We start from the raw sequence: 23509 nt of genomic DNA, 5'->3' as shown, positions 1-23509 counted from the left end.
AAATAATTACATTATTTTTGCATTAATTGACTGTCCCTTATTACATAAAGGACTACTTTCATTTTCAATTAACCATCTTCATATCCTGGAAATGATTAACTAAAATCTACTTGATAAACCACTTTAATATGTTCTTTTGCATGCTAGAATTATTCAAAAGTGGCTCTTTAAATGTTCAATTTTGTTCTTGATTTCAGTTGTATTTGTTTTCAATATCTCTCTATATAATATTTTACATTTTCAATACACATAAAATTTTATTTTAATTAAAAGTATTGTTCATTTAATCATAACATTTTTGAAAAATTCAGTAAACTTAATATCATACTATAATAAACAAAAATATAAACTGCATTTTCAACTGGCCAAAACTTTTTATTATAAGAAACATTTTTAAACCAGCTTCAGTTAACTATCACTCTTAGGTACTGGAAGTTATAATACTCTTTTTAAAACCTTTCTATTTCCAGTAAAACATAGCGTGTTCCAACAAACGTTTTCGTATCTCTATCGAGAACTGCTTCAGGTTCATTAATGTTCTAAAATTGGAATGCGCAGAGTTTAAAAATTAACTGCCAATCAATACAGGCGTTCGAATTATTTGATGTAAATTAATTTGGCTATTTATGCTCCTCTCCATTATAGGCTTTCACCGATTGCATATTAATACTCTAGCCCATAATTCCATGAGTAAGATGTCACATCTGTTGTTGTTGTCCCTGGCATGCATATTGCCATGCATACGATATGGCGTTGCTGTCTTTATAATTTATGCAGTTTCCTGCTTTGCTGGCCCTGTATATTTCCAATTTTTCCAATTCCCTTATATGGTCGGTTTGGAATGATTTTTTTATAAGGGTAGCAGCTGTTAGGTCAGCATGTATATCTGGGTCTGACGCATATGTAGACAATGCGGTTGTATTCTTATTTTTGTCTATGTCGTATTTATGTTCTTTTAGCCTTTTTTGTATTAACCTTTTTGTTGATCCTATATATACCAGGTTCTTGTGAAATCTATTATCCTTGATTGGTACTTTGTATACTCCTGGCACTCTCATGGTGTTCATCTTGTCTTTGTCATTTCTTAGCAGCTCATATATTGTCTGGATCCTTGTATATGTTAATTTGATTCCTTTCTCTTCCGCTATTTCCCTATATATGTGATGGAGGTTTTTATTGTATTGGACAATTACACGATTTTTGTTATTTTCTTGCTCAGGAATCCTAGTATATCCCACTTGTCCTACGTCATTTCGGTTTCTATTGTGTGGGCAGTGGAGCTTCCAGGCTAACTTATGAATTATGCTTTTGTTATATCCATGATTGGCTGCTATATCTTTCAGATGTTTGAGTTCTTCAGCGGTGTCTTCACTTCTGCTGTTGTGGGTAAATGCTCTTTTTACTAATGCTCTAAAGGCGGCTATCTTATATTGGTAGGGTCTTCCGATCATGCTGGTATATATAGTGGTGAGAATCCCGGTTTATAATATACCTTTGTTTGTATTTCCTTATTGTTGTTACATATGGAAATGTCTAGAAAATGCACCTCTGAAGATGAGATTTGGTCTAGTTTGAGTGTAAGACCATACAGGTTGTTATTGATGGCACTTAGAAAGTCGTTGACATTCGGGGTATTTTTCCATATCACTATTACGTTGACTGATGAACAACGATGATGAAAAAACCACAGGTACAAACTACTTTTATTAAAAGTATATCTGATACTAGTTTATTTACAATATATATTTTGCACAATATATTTCTAGTTTACAATGGAGCATTACCAATAGAGAACTGAACAGAAACATTCCTTTTCATAGAGAAGAGGAAAAAAGTGGAAGTTTAAGGTCAACTTAACTAGATACAGAAATGCCAGGATTCTTGGGATGTACTAAATCCATGAACAACATTTTCTAAACAGATGTAGCATCTCATCAATCATAGTTAACTCACTTATATTGTAACTTTCCTTACAATTATGTACAAAAGAGTCAAATATGTTTCAAATAGCTGCCAATTTATCAGTTTTCCTTCGTTCATCTCCAATGGCTTTATCATCAAATCTAAGGCATCTTAGTAAGAATAGAAAATCTTTTATAACTCATTATTACACATAAAATCTCTATATATATGTCATCAGTTATCCACAGTTCTCTAACATTAGTATGTTTGCTTTTTTTTGCACCAATCAAAGCCAACAGTTCACTATGTGTTCCATTTTTCTTCCAGATTTACTGAAAACAGTGTTGATGTATTTTATAATGCAATTAACAATCTCATCTATTATGTTCTTATTCAAAAATTTGAAAAATGCTTCAGCTTCTGATGAAGTGTTTCTGGCTTCATCCCTTGGTCCAGAAATATCTACAATATTTTTTTACCTAGTTTTGGCCATTTTCAAACTCAGTTTTTTATTGCACTTTGTACTGTTGTCTCTATCTAAATAGTACTGGCAATCATCATATTCAATAGCATCTTTACCTTCTCTACTATCTGATGAACTTGTCTCAGTGTCACTTTCATGATTACTCAATTCAACATTTTCATCATTTCCGTCATCTTCACTTTCAAACACTCTGCCATCAAAAATATCCATTTCATCATCATCTTTGTCAGAAAATGCTTGTTCTAAAACTTCTGGTATTTCTTCTCCTGAAAGTTGTCTAGACATTCCTTATAATGTAAGTAAAGACAACACAAAAACCACAAAAAGTAGAACTAACTCAAAGAAAAATTGTACACAAACATGCATGCATTATAAAAAGTACAACTGCCACTAGCTTTTGTAATTCCGCAACAGTTATGGAACCATGAAAGGATGGTAAACATAAACATAAAGAATGGTTCACATATGCAGTGGTGCCTCATATAATGTATTTAATCCGTTTCAGGTGCACATCCGTTAAGTGAAACGTCTGTTATACTAAACGCATTTTCCCATAGAAATAAATGTTAAAACATCTAATTCGTTCCGGAGCATAAAATAACCGTACTGTATCATTAAAAAAAATGAACATAGGGTGCATTCTTTTATTTCTCTGCATAACTCTGCGCGAGCGACATCCATCCTCCATGGCTCAGATAGTTTTGTTTTCAGGTCCATTATGTGGTTTTATGAATGAAAATGTAGAAATTGTGAAAGAGCGAGTTAGCACACACGGTGATGTAAGTGTCTTTACGAATTTTTTTCAAATGGTAGCCGGCGTTCTAATTTTTTTCGTAGTTATTTTGAATGCTCTTTCAACAAATAATCCATTTTATGGTTAAATTTTACAATTGGGATCCTTCTTTTGCCTTTAAAAGCTCATATTTTAGAATTATAGATTCCTCCATCATGATACTATCAATAGTGTGGGTGCTGCCATCTTTCTTTCTTTCACTGTTGTTCCTAAATGCCTACAAACAGCAGCGCACTCCCGTAGTAGCGGAGACGCAGAGCGTCTGCTATTAAAGAACACACCCATGGAGCAATCACCAATTATGCCGGAAAGTCCGTTGTTTGCAGCCAGTCCATTGCTCGAATCACATAACAGCCAAACAGAAAGTCTGTTGTTTGCAGCCAATCTGTTGCTCGAGTCACGTAATGGCCAAACAGAAAGTCCGTTGTTCGCAGCATCCATTAAAGGCATCACTGTACTTAGAAAAAATATTGATAGAAGTATACTTAAGAAATAAAGAAGCATGAACCAATCTCTAAAAAGATAACAAAAAAGTAAATGTGTTGTACTTTTTACAACAGTGCATGTGCCAAAAGGTTAAGTACACAGAACAGTTGGTGTTGAGTCTGAAGTAAATAATACAGATCCAGATTGTGAAAAAATTGATTTGCTCTTATAAAAGATAGAATGAATAAAAAACTACAATGGCTCAAGTATCCCAACAAGCATAAGAAAAAGTATTGTCAGTAAAATGTGAGTATCACAATTACTCCAATGTTACAGTACCAGAATGTTACAGTACGGAATCCTACAATGTGGTCCCAGCATATCCCTCCTCCAAAAAGAGATCTAAGCCAGCTAATTCACCAGTTATGGCAGCAATAAGAAACTGTTCTCAAAAAAATCAAAGAATAAACCTAAAAATCACAGCCATCTCAAAAATACATTCGTCCCAACAATATTGAACATCTAAGCCAATCAACAAAGAGTATAATGCAGTGAAACAGTTTATTTTAAAAGAGAACTTAAGATTGATCATTTTGGACAAAGTTAAACAGTTTGTGTTGTGCAAAAACAACAAATTTCTACTTAGGAAAAAGTTAAGAAAAGATTATTGCTATTGTAATAATTTTATTATTAAAAAAAAAATTTCAATTTTTTATAGGTGGATGAATTTTGGTGATTATTTTATTTTCCTGGAGTACCCCCACCATCCAATAGAACAGTGTTCTGCAACCTTTTTCTATTTGCGGCACACCCATGACTCGACACAGCACACCAAAATGTTACTCTCCTCAAAAATGTATGATATGATCCTGTTAATAAAATTACGTAATGCCACTAACTTATTATTATTATTATTAATATTAATAAACAGACGTCAACACCTGTAAGCAAATTTATTTTACATTTAATTTCTTAGATAGAATACATAAAAATGCATGGCTTGTAATAAAGAATAAACAATTATCATCTTATTTCATCAGTGCTGTGGCAGAGCATGAAATACAAGCATAAGAAACACAGCAACTGTGATAAAAATATATAAATAAAACTTGAAATTAATAGAATATGTAAAAGTTCACATCACACTATTCACCTTGTGCAGCATACAGGTTGCAGAACAAAACAAAATAAAACTTTTTGTCAAGAAATGCATGTATACTTGAAATAAAAATTATGAAAAAAATTGAAGTTAAACTAGAAAAGTTTTATTGATCCATGATAATTATCTGAACTTTACTCCTTTACATTATCATTTTTCAATTTCTTACAGAACTTCTAAATGAAAAAAATTTGACCAATTTAAAAATTATGATAAAAAAATTTAATTCAATTTATTAAATGGTGTACACCACATTACAGTAATCAGCAAAGGAAATTCAGTTTTTGCATGAGAAAAGATCAGACAAAAGCAAATATTCAAAGAAACATATATAATTCTAATGCTTTCAGCATTACAAAATGTCTTCTTCAGGACAAACAATTTTTGCCAAGTAATTGTTTTCTTCTTCCTTCTCCTATCAATATATTTTAATTTTTCCAACTTAATTCCCATTTAAACATACCTCTTCTCTCATCTCTTGTCTTTTAGTATTCAGAATTAATTTTACCTACAAGTTTTGTCATTCATTTTACACATATATCCAAATCATTTTAATTTAGATTATCAGTATTCTCAGCAATGTCATTATTGCCTAGCATATATTTAATAATAGAATATCAATGCTTAATTAGATATCATTAATCAAACTGTAATCAGTCATCACATTATATCAGGTTACTTAGTGATCATGAATTTAATTAATGACTTGAATAATTTAGCAGTGTAAGTATTCAATAACTCCAGTCATTTAATAGATTTATAACCAATTAAATAATCTTGTATTATTTAGAAAATAATTTTTATTTCATTTGAATTATTGAATAATTCTTTTCAATGTCTGTATTTGATTATTGTAATTAAACTTAAACCTTAAACTGTTTAAGTTGTTCCTTAAGGCTAATATGGAAATTTCACAAAATAAATCTTTCTAGGGTGATCTTTATCAGTCATTTTTGTTAGGCTATCTGTTCTGGTTATAATACAATTGTAATCAATGTCAATGTTCACCACTTCCTAATACATTTTTATTTTAAAACTTTAAAAACAATAAATTATAATAATTTAATTTATAATATATTATAGTATTTTATTTTTCAATCAAATTAAGAAAAACTGTATTATAGTTTTTCTTAATTTGATTCAAAAATAAATATAAAATACCAACTTATAAGTTTACTTGATGTATAAGTTGATACTCAAACACATGATATGCTACAACTGAAATACAGATATGGTATATGGCATTTCATCAATTATACATCAGAAATTTTTCATACTTAATCAGTTGACTTATACAAGGTGGTATCAGAAAGTTCTTGGACTATAGTTATCATGACTTTACCATTCAACCAAACTGCATGTAATGGTGAAGGTCTTCACTTTGACATCTGGTGTGAACAGGCTGAACAGCATCAGAGAGTAAATGTGCATTCAATCATTACATGTGGTTTTGTGTAGTAGTGTGAGGACCACTCTGCGATTGTGACAATGTCTGACAAATTTGAGCAACATGCATCTATCAAATTTTGCATCAAGCTTGAAAAATCTACCATTGAGACCCTCAAAATGCTTTAGCAGGCTTACAGCAACCACTCATTATGCTGAACACAGGTTTTTGAGTGGCATGTGCATTTCAAACCCTGTTCATTGTTTTTTTAACATTAAGGGCATTGTTCACCAAAACTTTGTTCCTCCCAGTAAGATGGTCAATTCTGATTTTTACTGTAATGTTTTGAAGCACTTGAGAAAAGCTGTGTGACAAAAATATAAGAACTGTGGCACAACAGCAATTGGCTGTTTCATCATGAAAACATGCACATTCATATCTTGTTGAAGACGACAGTTTTTAGCAGAAAACAAGATGGTGGTTGTCCCACACCCTCTGTAATCACCTAACTTAGTCTGTGTGACTATGCTTTGTTCCCAAAAATTAAACTGAGACTAAAAGGGTCTGTTTTGAGACCTTTGACAAAATCCAAACAGAATCGCAGGCAGTAATGACACAGTTTTTAGGAAGTAGACTTTCATGACAACTTTGAGTTGTGGAAGAGATGCTAAGATTGCTGTACACGCTCCCAAGGAGACTACTTTGAAGGGAATAGCAGCCAAATTTGAATAAGATATCCCTGCAACTTTTTATAGGGCTAGTCTGGGAACTTTCAGATACCACAATGTACAGAAAACAATATTATGTTAAAATTATAATTTTTTTATTTTATAATTATATATAAGTTCTGTAATATTTATATTTTTAATGAGTAAAAAGTTTACAGTGAAACCTGGGTTTAGAGCAGGCAGTTGACTTAGAATAGATGCACACTAATGTAGCAAAAATGGCTTTATTCAAAACATTTTTGACCAAACACTTAAAACTGTTTTTTTCAATGGTTTGCATAAGCTCCATTGTGCATTTTTCAAACAAAATAAAAAATGTGATAAATCAGAATTAAACATTTTCTCAAAATGTTTGGTTTAAGGATGTTTTTGTTTGATCAGTATGTATTAAAATATTTTATACAAGAGCATTTTTACCCAAGGGAAGTTGCTCATCAACATATATGATTATAAAGTTTAAATATGCTTAAATCTACTGGATGTGCAAACATGTATTCTTGCTTAACGGGCAAACATTTTCTTGTGCATATGCACTTGAAGCTGACTAGACACTTTCCACATGTAGCTCACATTTGCGTATGTAGTTGATTATAATGAACTAAACTATGGAGATAGATGCAGAGAAGTTAATTGTTTTAATTGAAGAAAAACCTTTATGTGATTCTTCCTGACAGCTGCATCCATTGCTTTATAAGAATTGCACACACTTTTTCATTGTTAATAGAAATCATGGTATTGATTACTATGTTGAAAATACAAAAGCTAATCAGTGCACATGCACGAAAAATGAGTGCAGCAAGATGTTTTGGTATAAAGACATTTTTGCTGCATCAATATGCATCCATCCTTGGCATCATCATATATTTTATTTGGCACAAAATGTGCCACCTGATTCTGCATTGGTAGACAAAATGTGTCATACTGGCCTAACAATAGAACCATGCGTGATTGGGACTTGTTCAAGTAGCTTATGAAATATATGGACTAGTGCTGGCTCCTATGAATATAAAGAGATCAGCTCTATTGGCATCTCTGGAAATTTCGTGATAGCCCCATCCACTGCTGAATAGAACTATTAATGTATTTTTACCTTGATTAAGTAGACACTGCTTTCTGTAAATAAGCAGTGTAAATAGCAGATAAAAATTTACAAACTATCTATTCTCTAAAACTTCTATTAAGCAAACAACACAATAGCTGAAATCTTAAAATTATTTCCACAGCTAGAAATATTCTAAAAGTGAACTCACATTAACCTTGCATACTCTTCCAGCATTAAAACCATTATAATATGTGAACTGCAAATATTTTCAGCTATGTTTAGGAGCCAGAATCAGGCTTCTGTTCAAGATTTTTCATTAGAAGCCTAACTTTTCTAGTTTCTGGAACATTTTTCTAATCTTCAGTATTATAAATGTTTATGTTCTTTACATAATTTAAATTGTAATATTTCATTTGTCATTCAATTTCCAAATCTAGTCTTTTAACCTGATGATGGTTGCTCAAGGCAATTGAAAATCATTCATTTTCCTCTCATGTTTTTTCCGTGAGTGCAATTTATACTTTTCATCCAGTATACTCTATGTTTATTACTTACATACACTTACAACTATGGAGAATATATTCAATTGTATAAAATTAGAAGCAAATAGTTCTAGGAAACTAATTTATATTGCATCAGTTGATCTCACCACCTGGTAGGCCAACACCCGTTAAGGTGTCTCAAGGAGACCTGAAATTATATTTGGACAGATTGAAAAACAAGGTTTGCCCAGATTGTCTGTCTTGGATATGTCTAATCCTATCCCTTACCACATAGTAATTATTATTAAAGTAATTAAATTTTACTGTATTGCATATTTACAATTATTATACTATCAAGATACAAATCCTTAAGATTTGAAAAACTTTCCAGAAACCAGAAAAGTTTGGCATGCAATTAATATTACACTCTCAATTATACTTAAGTTTATTTATTAAAAATTTTTTTAACAAAGTGGATATCTTCTATTTAAAAAACAAACCATTTGTGTCAAAACCGTCTGGTTAAAGAAAATGCAATTTGCCTGCAATGCAAAATCTTCAATAGAAGTCTGATGCTGGCCCCTAAACTGAAAACATTTGCTCTTTATACATTACAACAGTTTTAGTTCTGGGAGAGTATGTGAAGTATGTGTCAGTTCCCCTTTTCTTTTAACAATACAATAAATTATGTTTCTCATGAATAACATTTTAAAAACATCAGGTTTATCCTTGATGCCATCATTTCATAGGCTTTCTTTGTGTCCTTAAACATGTCAAACAAGATTGTTTTAGTTCCAATGTTTAGACAGAACTAACAATATATGTAAATATTAGTAGACTAATACCAGTATATATACATCACTCATAAAACCAACACCAGCAAATAACAAGAAAAAAGGAAAATTTATGAACGTTTTTGTCTATGTAAAATAGACAAAAGCTGACAACCATGGCATTAACAACATATGCGGATAGTGAGGAAGTCCGAGTTCAACTACAGAATGCAAAATTGGTACACAGAGTGTCGGATAAAGCACCTCAAATACCTCAAAGCACTTGAGATCTATTGTGCAATTAAACAGGGAGTAACTATTAACTTCAAGGAAACGGACACGCTATCCACAGCATGGCGCACCATTTTTGAACTAGATTCCACTGACATAAACCAGCATTAATGAAAATTTAAACTGTGGAGGATATTTAAATCATAGGAATTAATGTGAAATTAATTGACTATTTATTCATTTATTGTTTAAATACTATACATATATTGAACTTTTATCCTGAACATATAAATTTTAACATAAGGTATTCTTCTTCTTCCTCAGCTTTTCCCACTCTATGTAGGGTCGCTGTTTCTGATGAGTCGCCTCCACTGCTCCCTGTCTTGGGCTGCCTCCACATTCAGATGCCTCCCTCTCAAGTCCTCCGCCACAAGATCCATCCACCGTCTCCGCGGTCGTCCCCGCCTCCTCCTCCCCCTCACTGACATCTGCATAACCCTTCTTCCCACATACCCTTCTTCTCTTCGTACCACATGACCAAACCACTTGCCTCCTGTATCTTTGCTTCTATGTTCGTAACTTTCACAGTCCCCCTCACACATTCATTTCGAATGTGATCCCTTCTCGTAACCCCACACATCCAGCGGAGCATCCTCATCTCCGCCACCTCCATCCTTTTGACATGGGTTTTCCTCAAGCTCACAGTCTCAATAGCATACAGCATAGCTGGTCTCACCACCACCCGATAAACTTTCCCTTTCAACCTAAGCGGCACCCTCTTATCACATAACACACCTGACATATCCCTCCAATTCCTCCAGCCAGCCTGAATCCTGCCTGTCACCTCCTTATCCACACCTCCATCCTCCGCCACAGTTGACCCCAGGTACTTAAAGGTATTGACTCTGCGAAATACGTCTCCCCCTCAACTCCAGATCCCTCTCCCGGGCACCATCCACCTCCCCACTACACATATACACTGTTTTACTCCTACTCACCCTCAAGCCCCTCCCTTCCAACGTGCCCAACCACCTTTCCAATTTAACCCTCAGCTCCTCTTTAGTCTCGGCGCACAGAACGATATCATCTGCATACAACATGGTCCAAGGCGCCTCTTCTCTGACCCTGTCCGTGATCACCTCCATCAGCATGTTAAACAAGAAGGGGCTCAGTGCTGACCCCTGATGTAAACCAACTCCCACCTTGAAGCACCGGGACACTCCAACACAGCTCCTAACCTTTGTGGCCACATCCCTATACAGTTCCTGTATCAATCTAACATACTTTTCAGGAACTAGCTTTTCCCTTAGACACCTCCAGAGTTCTTGTCTAGGCACCGTATCATAAGCTTTTTCCAGGTCAATGAATGCCATATGCAGCTGGGTTTGCTTCTCCCAATATTTTTCCAACATTTGCCGAAGGGCAAAAATGGCATCGACTGTTGACCGTCCTGGCATGAATCCAAACTGTCCTCCTGCAATGGTCACCTCTGCTCTCAACCTTCTGTCTAAAACCCTTTCCAAAATCTTCATCGTGTGGGACATCAACTTTATTCCTCTATAGTTTTTACACTCTTGAACATCCCATTTTCCTTTGTAGATAGGTACAAGTATACTTTCTCTCCATTCGTTAGGTATTTCCTCCTGCTCAAAGACTTTTTTAAATAGGACCCATAGCAGGTCAATGCCCTTCCTCCCCAATGACTTCCACACCTCTACAGGAATTCCATCCGGGCCCTCCGCTTTACCGTTTTTCATCCTCTTTAGGGCTCTTTCCACTTCTTCTCTGGTTACCATCTGTACCATGCCCATGTTTTGGCTTCCTTCCTCTCTGTTCTTTGTTTCATTCTCTGTATTCAAAAGTCCCTCAAAGTATGCCCTCCATCCTTCTTGTATGTCGTTCTCCCTTCGAAAGACCGTCCCCGTTGTGTCCTTGATCTGCCTTACATGCGAGATGTCCTTCGTTGCCCTATTCCTGATTTTGGCTAAACGATATATTTTCTTCTGTCCTTCCCTTGTATCCAACTCCTCGTATAAATTCGCATATGCTCCTGCCTTTGCCTGTGCCACTACTCTCTTAGCTTCACGCTTTGCAGTTTTATACGCAAATCTATCTTCCTCAGTACGTGACCTGTCCCACTTCCGTTTTGCCTCCTTCTTTACCTGAACAACTTGTTGCACATTTTCATTCCACCACCAACCTTCCTTTTGCACCCTAATCTTTCTAGATGTTACACCAAGCACCTCCTCCGCACAGTTCCTGATAGCCTGGGCATTATATGCCCACCAGTCCTGCACCCCCTCCCATTCTTGTGAGATTTGTAGCAGCACCCTCTCCACATACTCCGCCCTCGCCCTCTCCTCCCTCAAACGAAACCACTTGATTTTCTTCATCTGTGTATTTCCACTTTTCCTATACATTCTTAACTTCATGTCTATGCACATCAACCGATGTTGCGCCGATACCTGATCTGTTGGTATAACCTTACAGTTTATCACCGTCGCAAGGTGCTCTCGTCTAGTAAGGATATAGTCAATCTGCAAACTATGAGGCCCACTGTTGAAAGTTATCAGATGACTTTCCTGCTTGGTGAAAAACGAATTCACAATCCCCAGATCAAAAGCCACAGCAAAACCCAATATACTCTCCCCCTCCTTGTTGGATTCCCCAACCCCATGGCCTCCATGGATCCTTTCATAGCCCATGTTCCGCCCCCTATGTGCCCATTGAAGTCGCCTCCCACAATTCCTCTCTCCCCTCCTTCCAGTGTCCTCATTTCTTCATCCAATTCACTCCAAAAACATTCTTTCTCCTCTGTTGCACATCCTACCTGGGGTGTGTACACACTAAACACCACAAGTAGATCATCTCCAAAACTCAGTTTCATTCACATCATCCTATCACCTCTCCTGTACACCTCTAGTACCTCGCTCCTCCACTTGCCAGCCACCACATAAATTTTAACATAAGGTGAGCATCAAACACAAGACCGTGTTATTTATTAAACACTTGGCACTTTTCCACTTCTATTAGTTGAGACAAGATTTTATTTCACTCGTTTCGGGCATTTCGCCCCTCTTCAGTCAACGTTGGTTCCTCGAACTCAAGGGTGCGCGTGCATAGCACAATTTGGACCTCAAAGTTACAGCAACAAATGTAAATGTTCTACGTACGGCTAATTAAATTGTAAAATTTCTTTAAAAATATATAAACATACAGGCTTATTTTATACATATTGGTATATTAAACATATTCGGTATCTTACTTTTTTAAAATCAAACGCAATAGATCTTTAATCTTCTTTTTACTAACTTTTTTCTTTTCTTCATTGGTGTTTTATCTTGACATAAAGCAATAAACGTTTGGACCTGGTGTTAACTAAAAAACTCACTTTTCGTCTAGTACTGGCTCATTATTACGCAGTTGTTTGTTGGCCATTTGCATATTCTGCTGGTTATGACGATCTGAATTTACATAATTAACTGTATAGCCAAAAGTAGCCAAGTTAGGCTGGATCTGTTGCTTATTTTTTATATGATTATAATATTCTTAACCAATTCTTGTTTATATTTATGCTTAAATTTTTATTTATAGAATTACTGGACTTTATGATGGCCACGCTCTCTTTAAATTTTCTATTATAAGCGTATTTTTCTTTATATAAAATTTTTGTACCATCTTGATCTATATTACAATTATTAAGTAGGCAATGATCATGAAAAACAGAGTTTACTCGATTGTATCTTAAGTCGGCGACATGTTCCTTTAATCTGATATTTAACTTACGTTTTGTTTCTCCAATATAAATACTATTATTCTTACAAGTACACGGAATTTCGTAAACGACATTCTTTGTTTCTTTCGCTTCTGTTCTAGTTTGCTGTATACTCTTTTTATTTTTTAGCCGGGATTTAAGTTTCTTATATTTAGGTGCGAGTTTTATGTCTACCTTTGTTAATTCTTTATTAATTTCTTCATATAATCCTTTTACATATGGAAAACTAATACATCTTATTATTAGACTGATTACATGATTTGAATACCTTATTAACATAAGGTATTCAAATCATGTAATCAGTCTAAACTTTTAAAAACATTCTATTATAGTTAGCTGTTTGTTTGATATTGTATATACCTGATGATGTCTATAGACAAAAGCATTCGTAATTTTTTTTTTTGTTATTTGCTGGTGTTGGTTTTATGAGTTATATATATATATATTTATATTTATACAAACCAGTTGTTGAGATGTATTGACTAATACCAGTATTTTATCATGCATAATGGACAAAAGGAATTAAGAAATTCTAAAAAATTTTGAAAGCAAAAATAACAATAAAAATAAGTGAATCAGATCAATAATATATTAGGAAATTTGGCAGACATCCTGCCTAAGATCTGAAAAGCATAATTGGTAATATCAACTGACTGGTTGGGATGAGTTTCAGTCTGGAGTCCTAATCTTGAACAGAGCTTTTTTTCTAAGTTTCTCTAAATTAATTCAGATACAAGTGCTATTACAATTAATGAAAAATTAGGGGTCCTTTTGTATACAACAATTACCAACTCCTTTAAGAAATGAATACAAAAAAATTAGCACAATAAAATGAATGACAATGCAAATCTCTATAGTTCAATTTTTGCATTGTATTGCTCTATGACAACGGTTCTCAACCTTTCTGAAACCACAGAACACCATTCATATACTTTTTATTTCATGGAGCATTAGCATCAATATATTCAAAAATTGATAAGCAATTCCATGTTTACTTTTCTTAGGAAACAATGAAGCAATAAACTAATAAACTTTAATATAGTGAATAAAATAAAAACATGGAATTGTCTACGAATATAGCAACGAGAATAAATTTGAATAAAAACTTTCAAAATCATTTTTTTTGTGGAACACTTGAGGTAGGTTTGCAAAACACCTATGTTCTGCAGAATATTGATGAAGAACTACTATTCTATGAATATAAACTCAAACTTTGATATAGCATCTTCCAAAGAACCAATGAATGCTTGTGAATGAATTTTCTCCATATATATTTAATAGAGAACATTTCAATACCTGTAAATTGCTAAATGCATTAATTTGCATCAATTGGTAATAGCAAATGACACTGCTATCACCAAATCACATGATTTTCAAAGTCAAACTTGCTTGTACAGTACATCTCATTGATACATATACTTATTGTTATTTCAGAGATAAACAAATATTGGCACTATATCAAAGTTTGTGTATAGATGTTAATAGGTTAAGATAATTTTATATTAATTATTATTAACAAAAGTTAAAATCAATAATTACTATGATTATAAAAGTCTTTAAATATATTGTATAGTAAACTTCCTGCTTTCATGACTAATCGATTCCTGGAAAATTGCTATTAAGCAAGTAATCAAAAATTAAAATTATATGCTTGAAATTCAGTTTAAACTACATAATATCATACCGAGATTGAAAACAATCATTTCATAAATCATAAAATAAATATAATGGTATAAAAATTTATACCAATTGCAAAAGAAGTCATAAAGTATGGGTCAATTGTAACTAGATATAACTAATGAAATTTTTAATGTTTAAAATGCCTATCTATATATATAATTGAGACGAGTTGATGATGATAATAATAATAATAATAATAACCGGTGCCACCGGTGTTAACCGAGTATATCTCACTTAACCCAACATAATAATAATAATAATAATCACCGCAGAGCCCAAACGATTAGGAGTTGAAAGTTGAAATTTGGTACACAGTTAGGGTACGTCACGAGAACGCACACTAAGAAGGGATTTTTCGAAATTCCTCCCCATGGGGGAGAGGGACAGGATTAAAGCTTAACACTTCCATCAACGATGGAAGTGTTACATAACAATGGAAGTGTTAAGAGAAAGCAAAGTGCAAGACGCAGATGCAGTTTTTTCGAAATCGAAAATATTTTTAGACCTATCTAAAAATTCTGTAATTAGTCTGGAAACAGTGAGGACCCAATTCTTGCATTTTGTGAAAACGGGTAAGGTTGACTATAATCTTAATATTTGCTAAAACAGTTAGGAGTTGAAAGTTGAAATTTGGTGCACAGTTAGGGTACCAGATATAAGTTCCAAAGTGTTAAGTAACAATGGAGAACAAGAGAAAGCGACGTAAAAGATTTACGGGTGCTGGTAAAAAAAAGAAAAAAGAAAAAGAGTAATATGTTGGAACATATTCGATTTTCAAATTTAAACAGATTAGTTCAGTTTTTCTCGACCTTTCTTCTTTAGAACATTCGATGAAAATCGAACGATATAATCAGAATACGTCGTGAAAATCGAACAATAATAGAACATTCGATTTTCAAGTTCGACCTTTCTTTAAAAAAACTTAGTTCGTTGATGAAATTACTTTTTTTTTCTGACTATAATGTAATAATCTTAATCTTCGCTAGCAACGCCGGGCCTACTTGCTAGATTTATATAATTCAATGCAGTTTTTTATTATTAATAAGTAAATTATTTACTTAATAATCAAAAACTGTAAAAAGTAACACATTTTTTAAAATTCTTATGAGTAAGCATAAAATTGCTTGAGATAACAAATCATACAGGAACACAACTAAGATGGAAACACAGGCTTTTGTTGGTTTTTGAAGATATGAATTTTGGACAACATGTCCCTCATTGGCCTTCTTTTAAATTTTACAGCTATCTTGTTGATAGAAATTACATGTACGTTATAGATAATTGTGACAACTGAATTCCAATGTACAATAGAATAAAATACCTGTATTTTATAAAAGAGGGTTATGGTAGAATTAAAAAAAATAAACATTAAAAATTCGTATGACGTTTTATGTTCTGTAAATTATAAAAGGAGGGAGTATAATAAAATGCAATTAAAACTGTAAAATTAAAAAGGCTGGTAAAAGAAAAAAGATAATAAAACTCATTAAAGTGTTAAAAAGTGGTATAACAATCACTGTATGACAAACATCTAAACATTAGATGAATGTAACAGTATAATATAGAAAAACTAAAGGGTTGCTGGAAAATTTAAACAAGACCGATGAGGGACATGTTGTCTGAAATGCATATCCTCAGAAACCAACAAAAGTCCGTGTTTCCACCTAGTTGTGTTCTTGTATGATTTGTTCTCTCAAGCAATTCTATGCTTACTCATAAGAATTATAATGAGAGCAAAAGGATATCCAGTACAAAAGTTTTTTTAAACTTCATTTATTTAAAATATTTATATCTTTTATAAATAAAATACAGTAATAAAACTGAAAAACAATGTATGCAACATTAGCCCATCTTAATTACACAAACTCATACTATATTTTTGTGGAATGATGGCATGCTGCATAAAAATGAGGGAGACCAGCATGTCTGTTAAACTGCTACTAAAATATAAAATTAATCAGATCTAACAGAACTAGTCGTTAATTAAACATTGAAGAAAGCATTCTTCCAAGCATAATAAAATAATAACACTGTAATTTGACTGACTTAAAGAAAAGAGTTTTGGTTTACAAGTCAATAAAACAATTAATAAAGTATCTATAGTAGTAGTAGTAGTAGTAGTAGTAGTAGTAGTAGTAGTAGTAAGTTAGTGTGGGCTACACTGACCGACCTTAAAAATAACACCTTCCTCTCAAATTTCACACAAAACCAATGTTAATCAGGTTAAACCATGTAAGCTGAGATAATTTACAGAGAGTTTCTTAAATTTAATATGTTTATTTTTGCTTTTTTGAATCAAATAACAATAAAATACACACAAAAAAAGCACTTTTGGAATTTCATGAGTATTCTACATCATTAGAAAGAAGACAAAACAAATAAATTAAACATATAATTGTAATTTTTGATGTAATTATGACAGTTTCACAGTTTTGGAATAAAAACTTGTTTGTTTTTTTAATGTACCCTCTAGAAAGGAATGTATAACCTCACTTAAACTGGCATTCCCCCAGGATAAACACACATGCCAGTCATTCCACAAAAATATGATGATAAAAACTGATGATAAAGTGTTACAAAAATGAACTTACAAAAGAGGTAAGCAAACAAATTCCCAAGACGATAATAAAGAAATTAAAACTGTTCTAATTGGACTAATTGTCAAACCAAATCCTAATATTGGTGCAGGAGCTGTAGTTGATAATGGTTGGGAACATATTACATGTTCAACAATACTTTCTTGATGTTCTAGTTGAGGAAGAAAATTTTCAGCATCATCTATAAGAAACATTAAAAATGTATCTGTTTTTAAAATATATATATATATATATATAAAATACATATATTAAAAAAAATACACACACACACACACACATATATATATATATATATATATATATATGTATTTTTTTAAAAATAAATGCAATAATAATCTCTAATGTAGTAACTACAGCTATTACCAACTACAGTAAAAAATTAAAATTATATGACTTTTTAAAATTTAAATATAAACAACATTATAATATTTTAACATTTATACAATTGTGAAATTAACAACTGTTTATATCCAAACGCTTAAAACCATAAGTTAATTTACTGACTGGATCCACATCTGTGCACTAATTTAATACAATCGATCTAATGTAATGTAATTTATCCCTTCTAACTTAATATTTTTACCATTTTTCAAATCACACTTTAATGCTGTCTAAGTTTTTCACTTGTTATCTCTATATGGTTATATATGTGGCACAAACTACACTTTGGCCACTATTGGCATATTATATATTAGTATATAGATGTTCATTTTAACATATATTCAGATACAAAGAGATCTTTTCAGTATTGCATGCATATACTCAAAAGATCCAATGCATGTTTACAGTACATTAAATTCATTTATTCAAAAAAGAAAAGGGACAGGTAAATCACATGGTAGCTCTGAGATAATATACAAAATTTCCAAACATAAGAACAGGATACAAATTAAAAATGTGATTTTGACAAATCTTATGATAACAACACCAATGTCCCTATAGAGAGGTTTCATGTCGACATCACGAGTGACGTCGTGAGCATGCGCAATTGTCCAGCGCCATCTTTGTGACTCTTTGTGACTTGTTTACGTTTTGTGTGTGTTCACGTGCGCTTTAACTGGAGTTTTTGTGTTGTTTTTTTTCGTCGCGTATATCACTATGGTGATTTGTTGTGTAATTGGGTGTGATGCTAGTTCACTCAAGAACAAAGGAACATCATTTTTTAAAATTCCCGACATTATTTGTCATCAAGGATCCCAATCTGAGAAGCTTTCAGGACAAAGGCAAACTGCATGGCTCTCAAGAATTAACCGGAAAAATTTTGATGCGAATAAAGTGAATATCAATACAAGTGTTTGTCAGAAACATTTTATTTCAATATTTACATTAATAAACACTAAGTTATATTTTACAACCTAAAAGAGTTTACTGATTTGCTTATATTAATTTATTTCGGTATAGTGCATTTATAAATGAATAACTAATGTAATTTCAAGCTTTAGCTAGTGCAAACTTATAAACATTTCACGTTAAAACTAAAAACAAGCAGGCTTATTATATGCTAACTTCAACTAGAAAATAAAGAAACAATTTGAATTAAAAAAATTGCCACAGCTGTTTTTAATTAGACTTTTTTACTTTCAGACATAAATTCTTAGTTAAGAAATACGTAAAAACACGAGTTTTACGTACAAACAAAAGAAAAAATATCTTTCCAAGCAATATTATTTTGCTGTTATTCATTACTTTTACTTTTATATCAGGAGAAACCCAGCCACTTGTTAAATAGTTATGGGCCTCTAAAGATTTATAAGCTTTCATTTGTGACAGGATGTAGAAATTTGTTGTCAAAACCAAATAGTTTATATCACCAAATTCTACTTTCGGCCACAACTCTTGATCTACGACTTAGTCTGATAAACTGGCTTCGTATGGATTGCCTTGACATAACGAAATTTTCTCTTCGTATAGAGCTGCATCTCGTCCTGTTAGACTGCTAGAATAGCCCGCAAGAAAAAAGTCTTTTTTAACTTAATCCATGATAATAGAACTGCAATATTTTTGTACGTTTAAACTAAAAAAAGACGTCGAACAACAAACCACGTGCAAGCTAAGCGAGCGAAAACTACCACAAAAATGGCGAATGGGCGGAGCAAACGTGTGTTTTATCACGTGACATGCGACCTTGAAACCTCTCTATATAAAAAAATTCAGCAACAAGCTGCATAACTTTCCTAGCTGTTATGAGATTATATTAAAAATAGATATATTTTTAATATTATTAATCACAATAAATAAATAAAACTTTGTTGTACCATCTGTTATGAGATTCTGTTATAAAAATTGTCTATATTTTTAATTATTATAAAATGGCATAAGGCTCACATAAATGCTAACAAGTAAAATCTTCATTAAGTCCAACCCCAAATGAGATATGACATGTAACCACAGTGGTGCACTCAGGATTTAATCTTGAGGGAGTCAAGTTAAATGAATAAAAAGTTTTAATGTAAATTCAATAAAATTTCCATCTTATGCCACCATTAATTCATTTATTAGTATAGAAATATAAGAAATAACACAATATAAATAAAAAAGTAACATTAGGAAAAAATTTTTGGTGTTTCTTTCCTTTTTCTTTGAAGGGGAGCCAAGGCTCTTGGGTACGCCACTGTGTGACTACCCTCTATCTCTTCACCCCTCTACCATTTACCACCCAAAATCTTCTTATATACAAGCTACCATGCCAAAGTTTGTTTCTTAATGATTACCCCATCCTGAGATATTAAATGAAACAGATGCCAACACATACCAACAAGAAATTTTTGCCTTTTTTGCGTCCAGTCTCAAAATGTGGAGATTTGTAAAAACTTTCAGACTTAAAACATATCATTTTGAGTGCAAAAAGCTTTAAAGAGGAATTTGTAAAACAGTGAATTATCTCATAAGGTAATAGTACCAACAGGTGAGAGACCAAATTCTCTTTTTTCAATAAAATACACTGTGTTTGTCCCTCAAACAATGTAATATAAAAGCTGATATCACCATCATTTAAATGATATCTATGCTTTAGCTTCAGAAACTCATAGTGAGCATTTCTATCATATCTGTATTTAAAGAATCACTGGCATTATTTCTTCTTCTATGTAAATGCTGCTGCCTTAACTTTTCTAATTCAAAAGTCCTCTGCTCATCTTTTTCTAATAATTTCTGAGCTTGCCTCTTTGTCTGCACCACTTCCAATCTATCTTTAATTATTCTGTCAAGAGATTGCTTTACAAATTCTTAACGACTTTGAATTATGCATTTTAAAAATACTTTTTCAATAATTCAAGTAAGGACTTATTATATTGGATCTCCAATCAACATACTTCACTAACCAAATACTTTTAACCAAAGTAATTTTGATTAAAAAATATATTAATTAAAACTATTCATTATATCAACATCCATTAAGTATTTTTTTAAATCTATTTACATTATTTAAAATCATAATTTATTATAATATTAGATTTTTTCATTAAAATCTAATTTATTTAATATTATATCAACTATTTAATCATATTAAATAATTTTTATTATACATTTTAGCTCTATATTTTACTGATAAAATGCAAAAGAACAATGTCATATTTATAGCAATTTTCAGTCACCCTGGGGAATGCCCAAACTACACACTGGGTGAACAAACATATCCAGACACAGATACAAAAAGGACAAGTACTATTTATACCATAACAAAGAATGCAAATGTTTCCTTCTGCTTATGTTATGATTACATGGAGCTGCTGTGGTCATTTGCATAACTTTGCACACTCCTAGAAGTTAGTATTTGCCAAAATGTCACATGGAAGAGAGTTTGCTGACTTTCAGCACAGCATGATTATTATATGCCATCATAGTAATCAGTCTTTATATAGCATTTCCAGGCTTCTGAAATTTCCAAACCAACTGTTGCAGACATTATTTACCAATGGAAAGAAACTAGAGAATATGAACTTGTACACTGGCATAGAAGACCTCTGATCCCAGGAAGAAAGCACTAGTGCAAAATATGAAGAAACATTACATGTCAGCTGTTGCTGACATTACTAGAGAACTTTCAGCAAGTACAGTTGTACAATGCAAGCCCCAAAGCAGCTTGCATTGGATCACAAGATTTTGTAATCCAATATTGAAGTTACCACATGACTTTGACCAGTCAGATGTGTAAGTTTGGGTTTGTTGCTTACCTGGAGAATGATTCAATTGTGATTGTGTTGTTCCTACAGTACAGTGTGGCAAAGAATCAGTAATAGTTTGAGATTATTTCCACTGACATGGACTGGGTTCTTTGGTTCTGGGCCTATCACCATGAATGCCAATGTTTAACAAGGAATTCTAGACAATTCAGAACTGTTTGTGACATGGCAGTACTTCAGATCCATGTGTTCCAGCATGAACAAATGCCTTGCCACACTGCACGTTCTATCCACGTGTGGTTTCAAGAGCATGCGGTTCAACTTTTGAATTGGCCTGCTAAGAGTCCTGACCTGAACCCAACCGAACATTCTTGGGATGAACTGGAATGTTACACCACATCTCATCTGTCACAACTTTCTTTGAAGGCTGTGCTTGTAGTCATTTACAAGAATGGAAAAAACATTCCTACTGATATTTTACCAGAACTTGGTGGAAAGCATTCCCCAGAGTGTTGCAGCAACACTCTGAGGCATGCCTTCCACCAAGTTCTGGTAAATTCCATTAGTCATTAAAGCCAAAGATGGATCTGACCATGTACTAAATTCAGCAAATAAATACCACTTTTCCTTCTTTACAAGTGTCCAAATACTTTGTTCATCTGGTAAATTTCAAATTAAAACTCATGATCACAATGATACCAGTTTTAAGTCAAGGGACTAGAGGGAAAAGATTGAAAAACTGCATTTTTTCACCTGAAGTAAAAAGTGCATTTTTGCAGCATGCATTACACTTACTATTATTCAATCTACTACTAATAAATGTAAATGAGGTAATGCTCCTGAAAACTTGTTGTTCTTCTTGTCCTTTGAAATTTTCAAACTTCTTGTGTGAAAACCATATTGAGTATGCTGCTATTGTAAGGTAGAGTTGATATTTGCAGTAATAAAATTAAATAAAGTAAAATCCACGAGAAAAGTGATACTTGTTGCTTATGGTGTCTTCTACTGTCAATTTATTATACATTTTACAAGTTAGATGCAAAAATCAAGTGATCTGTGGAGAAATAAAAAATAAGTGCAATTTTTAACTTGTTCCTTCTAGTTTCCCAACTAGAAATTGTTTCTCTTGTCATAAGCTTTAATTTGATATACATATAGAGTTTGGACAATTCATCAGGTTAACTTGAAATTGCCCCAAATTTAAAATGGTGCTTTATTTGATTAATTACAATTATGGAGTATGGTTTTACTGAATAATTAGACACTTTTAAGATTTTGGAATATTTAATAGAAATTTCAATTTAAACCATATAATGTATAACATAAAATTATAAAATAATAATATAAATCTTTAAAAGAATTATAAAGTGAAAGTTGTTAGTGTAATTATTTTTTTCATTATGTTAAAAATAAATAACACCTAACTGTTCTATATTTTTTCAAGAAGTATGAATAGCAGCATTCCAACAAAAGCTGAACAGTGAATTTAATAAAATATGTTTTTAAATACAGTGAAATTGTTTATATGTTTCATGCTTATACATTGTTTTATGATGCTCTTAAAACATTCCATTTCTTTCAATTGTAAAATATTTTCATTTATATGTCTAAACTAGTAGCCCGGGACACCCCCTAGTGGACGTTCTAGCAGCAGCGGTGTCATTCCATGGTATAAATAATAAATTCATATTACAAATAAAAATAATATATACCAAATTTCTCATGGCGTACCCTACTAAAACACAGTCAAAAACACAAAAAACTGCATCCAAAATAGTACAGTTCTTCAGGGTAACCCTTAACCCTCTCCCCAGTGGGAGAATTTTAAATAATCCTTTCTTAATGTGCATTCTCATGGCATACCCTACTAAAACAGTCAAAAATGCAAAAAACCGCATTTGTTATTATTTTAATATTGTTATGCAAAAA

General features: G+C 32.6%; 2 protein-coding genes across 2 annotated transcripts in view; one reads left to right on the top strand and one right to left on the bottom strand.

Annotated features, from left to right (window-relative positions):
- mbo (Nuclear pore complex protein Nup88) overlaps positions 1 to 23509 on the bottom strand; it is a 128353-nt gene that overhangs the window by 17641 nt on the left and 87203 nt on the right. Inside the window, exon 8 of the mRNA XM_067282205.1 lies at positions 17454 to 17640. Coding sequence (XP_067138306.1) covers positions 17454 to 17640 — 187 coding nt within the window. The remainder of the gene's footprint in view (positions 1 to 17453; positions 17641 to 23509) is intronic.
- LOC136985018 (SMC5-SMC6 complex localization factor protein 1-like) overlaps positions 1 to 23509 on the top strand; it is a 386884-nt gene that overhangs the window by 345941 nt on the left and 17434 nt on the right. The window lies entirely within an intron of this gene.

The sequence above is a fragment of the Centruroides vittatus genome, unplaced genomic scaffold, assembly GCF_030686945.1.
Source record: "Centruroides vittatus isolate TY-2023 unplaced genomic scaffold, ASM3068694v2 contig_943, whole genome shotgun sequence".
In the NCBI taxonomy this organism is placed as follows: Eukaryota; Metazoa; Arthropoda; class Arachnida; order Scorpiones; family Buthidae; genus Centruroides; species Centruroides vittatus.
This window is presented reverse-complemented; position numbering and strand designations above follow the sequence as displayed.